Below are 4,343 nucleotides of genomic sequence, written 5' to 3'. Positions count from 1 at the left end.
AATTAGTTTGTTTCCATTTACGCTCTAAATTACGGGTTTCTCTCTTTAGAACACGCGTAGTATTATTGTACCATGGTGCTTTAATTTTCTCTCTGACCTTTTTTAATTTAATGGGTGCAACAACATCCAAGTTCTAGAGAGAATGGTGCTCATAGTGCTAGTTAGTTCTTCTAGTTCATCTGTTTGTTTGGGTTCAGGCAGCAGCTGAGACAGATTAGATAAGCAATTTGAGAAATTATCTATGGTGGATGGAAGGATTGTTCTGCCTGGTCGATAACGCGGCGCAGCATGACATATTACAGCAGTACGTAATATGCAAGTTACCAAGTAATGTGTTGCGGATGGCACCTCTGGCAACCTTTAGTAATTTACAGTTCGGTAGGCGGACAATTATGGACAGTGATTCCGGTAAGAGAATCAAGCACAGGAGAAGTATCTTCTTCAAACTTCTCTTTAATAACACTTGTCAGGCAGTAATGTGACATCCATTTACATCTCAGGAGGGTAGGAAGTTATGTGATATCACGTTGTGTTGTGGTCTGTAGAATATGTAAATAAAGAAATACAGTAAGAATACAATATAACTGTACACAAATTACCTCACCAAGTATCAACAACTGACTAAACAGTCATCACAATTGAATGCTCAACTGTCAGATAACAATAAACATTAAATGGAGTGGAATCAATTTCACGACAGGGCGTGTGTACAGCTTGCCTTTGACTTGAACTTTAGCTGTCCGAATCCTCCCATCAGCCCCGGAAAAAGTTTCTGTCACGGTACCCACAGGCCATAGTGCTCGCGGGAGTTGATGGTCGATTAGGAGTACCACTTGTCCCACTGCTATCTCTTTACCATCTGATCTCCATTTCTGTCTACCCTGTAGTCCTGGTAAGTAACAGCGAATGAAAGCAGTCCAGAACTGATCAGCCAATACCTGACTGTGTCTCCACCTGCGTTTACCCAAGAGTTCGTCTGGGTCATAAAGGACTTGTGGCAATGAAGCATCATGACGTCCCATGAGTAACAGGTTCGGAGTCACAGGATCAAGGTCTGCAATGTCCGATGAGACATAGCCAAGTGGCTTGGAATTGAGTATGCCCTCAACTTCCACAAGCAATGTTTGCAGAACAGATTCGGGCACGGATTGTTCCCGTAGAATGACTCGCAAGGAAGTCTTAATTGATTTCACCTCTCGCTCCCATGTGCCACCGAAGTGAGGGGCACTCGGTGGGTTAAAGCGAAACTGCATCTGCTGTTTAGCCAGTTGTTCCTGTAGCTCAGGGGCCATGCGACGAAAGGAGTCTTTTAACTCGTGATCGCCTCCAGTAAAGTTAGTGCCATTGTCACATAGAATCTCGAAAGGCTTTCCTCTACGGGCTATAAAGCGTCGTAAAGAAAGGAGGAAGGCGTCCGTATCCAGATGTTCAAGGAGATCGAGATGTAGACATCGGGTCGTCAAGCACTTATATAAGATTCCCCACCTCTTTTCCTGGCGCTGGCCTATCTTTACCTGAAAGGGCCCAAAGCAGTCTACGCCAGTGGAGTAAAATGGTGGCTTGAACAGACGTAGCCTACATGGTGGAAGGTCGGCCATCTGTGGATTCTGTGGCTTGGCGCGCCAAAACTGGCAATTCTGACAGGTATGCTGGTGTTTGCGCACAGCTTCACGGCCTCTAAGCACCCAGTATCTACGACGTAGCTCTGCTAGCACTCGCTCTGCACCTGGATGATGGAGTTGCTGATCTATGTCTTGGATGAGTAGCTTTGTGACCTGATGTTTTAACATATCGTACATTTCAATCGTTAGATTAATAATCTATCTAACAGTCATCGGTCAGATTCTTGTTTATATTGAACATTGTTGAACCGTTTTTCAATATTATTGAAAATAATTGTTAAAAAAAAGCGCTAGTGTTCTCGGCCTCATCAAAGTTCACACAGTTTTCACAGGAGCATACCGACTCTGAAACAAGACTTTGTTTACAAGATTTTGTTTGCATTTCTTCTGAAACACCCTGTTTTGAAATGGTTTAACATCACCAGCGTAACACTTACCGTACTGCCGGTTGTGATGTTTTTGTATGGCGTTTTCTTTATCTCTTTATCTCTTTATATATCTCTTTGTTCATACACGACGGTATTCGCATGAATTGGCTTGATTTGTATCTTGATTTGAGTCTTGATTTGATACGAGAGACATTTATTAGATTATTATACCATAAATAGCGCTAAAATGTATATTTTAATATTTTAATTATATCTCTGGTTCTATGTTTTTAAAGACAAGGACGCCTGTTTCTATAAGCGACCCTCAAAATCTGTGCATACAACAAAATTACTTTTGTTTGAAGAAAAACTCAGCGGGTGCTTGATCACTATTGAATCTATTAAACACCCCTGAATTTGGTAATGATATCACATTTTAATTTCAACTAACTTCAAATAACATCATGTTGGTCAAATTAACTTAAAAATGAAATACATCGTAACTACTTTCTAAATGTTTGTAAATCCAAAAATGTTGTCACTGGATCGAGTGAAAATAATAAACTTGTTCTTTGTGTTTATTCATCAAGTTAAATGTAAATTTGCAAATCCAAATGATAGGAAAACTTTATGATAGGAAAGTACGGACGGCGCCTTTGACCAATCCTCTACATATCGGGCACTTGCTCAGAGAAGGCGCACATTCTTTGCACACAACTAGGTGACCACAGGGGATGAAGACAATGTTCACTTCCTTATCCATGCAAACTTTGCATGTGCGCTCCTCTTGAAGTCTTCTTAACTGTTCCTCCATAGGCAAGTCTGAAAGATCTTGACTCGGGGATGCTGCTTCATTTGTCTGGGTCGTCAGGCCACACTCAAATTCCATCTCTAAAGCAGACTCCACCGCCGCATCTTCTGAACGGTCTTCTCCAGGACCCACAGCTGGATCAACAAATTCTCTCGTGTCTCCATGAGTCAATAGCCGCTCAAATAGTCTTGGAAATCTTGCTTGAATCTGATGAACAAACTCTTGGCCCTTTTCTTGCAGCAGGTATTCACATCTTGGAAACCACTTGGCATGTTCTACCCATGGATCATCACCAGACTCCCAACATCTGAGTCCACCATCGCAAGAAAAGCACTTCACGTCATCATTACGACCAACATAGTAAAAACCAGCCTTAGCCAATTGGTCTGGTCGAACAGTTATTCTTGAGGGCCAGTAGACAAATGTGAGTGACCTTTCTTCACACCGTTGCATTGCCGATACATTGAAAAGGCTAGATAAAGGTACATTATCTGCACGGTCACCTCGAACGAAGGGGCAGTTGGGGTAATGTCTCTGGTGCTCTGATACTGCACAATCTCCCGTTTCCCAGTTGCTAAGCTGGCCTCCACAACTGAAACAAGACACTCTGTCGCCCTGGCCAAGGTAGTAGAAACCAGCTTTGGCAAGCTCGGCCGGAGCTACTGGTGCAAGAGTCCAATTCTGAAAGGTGTCAAGGCGTTCCTGTTCCCGACGCATGCCAGGATTCTGACAAGCCGGAGGCCGCTGGTGCGACATATCCTGGTGAGACATATCCATGTTTAAGTAAACTCCTCCATTTGGCCTGAAACGGGTGTCGCAGGGGCGGAAAGCTCTGTTGCGAAGTGGGGAAAAGGGTGAAGACATAAAAATGGGACCACAGGGCGTGTCCATGACTAGTCGTCGAACAGATAGAATGTCTACGTAGGGGGTATGTGCTTCCTCTTTCTATGATGAATTTTGATGAATTCGAATTTCAACACCACAAAATGTCCTTTCTTCTGTTCTGGGCAAAATAGTTGTATCATTTGATATGATACAACTGTATTGCCGTCTCGGGAATACGGTAATTAAAAAACAAATATTGAAATATTGAATTATTCTAAATATTATGAGCTCAGACATTTTTTACCAGAATTTTATTTCAACCTTATACTTTCATACATTGAAGAAGAAATTTGAGTGAAAGACATTTACAGATGGTCTAACCAGAATAGAAAATCTCTGCAGGCTATCATGTTTTGCTCCAGGGTATAGTTGACCAGACTTTCAACTAATTCCCCAACGTCAGTTTTTGCATTTTTTGACACCAGTGACACACAGAGATCTGTTACAAATGTCCATATAGCGAGTATTTCAATGATTTCGAATTTGTCACAACATTCACGCAACACATCCAGAACTTTTCTGAGGATTACGCCGTTCGGCTCTTTGCCGTCAAAAAACATGGGCGTTACATCAGGCCATGGCTTTGTCAAGCCTCTTACGTCATCCATTTCATTTTTGAGATTTGTCACACGTTTGGTGTCCTGCGCACAATCTTTT

At 42.3% G+C, this 4,343-nt stretch overlaps 1 protein-coding gene across 1 annotated transcript; it reads right to left on the bottom strand.

Moving 5' to 3' along the window:
* Positions 1 to 2,618: 2,618 nt before the first annotated feature.
* Positions 2,619 to 3,578, bottom strand: LOC307157709 (putative inhibitor of apoptosis; the record flags this gene model as incomplete). The annotated part of the gene is made up of 1 exon (XM_079869634.1): positions 2,619 to 3,578. The coding sequence occupies one exon, from the start codon at positions 3,576 to 3,578 to the stop codon at positions 2,619 to 2,621; it is 960 nt and encodes a 319-aa protein (XP_079725760.1).
* Positions 3,579 to 4,343: the final 765 nt, after the last annotated feature.

This window comes from Squalius cephalus (assembly GCF_949319135.1).
Source record: "Squalius cephalus genome assembly, chromosome: 4".
In the NCBI taxonomy this organism is placed as follows: Eukaryota; Metazoa; Chordata; class Actinopteri; order Cypriniformes; family Leuciscidae; genus Squalius; species Squalius cephalus.
Note: the sequence above shows the minus strand (reverse complement) of the source record. Positions and strands in the feature narration are given on the sequence as shown.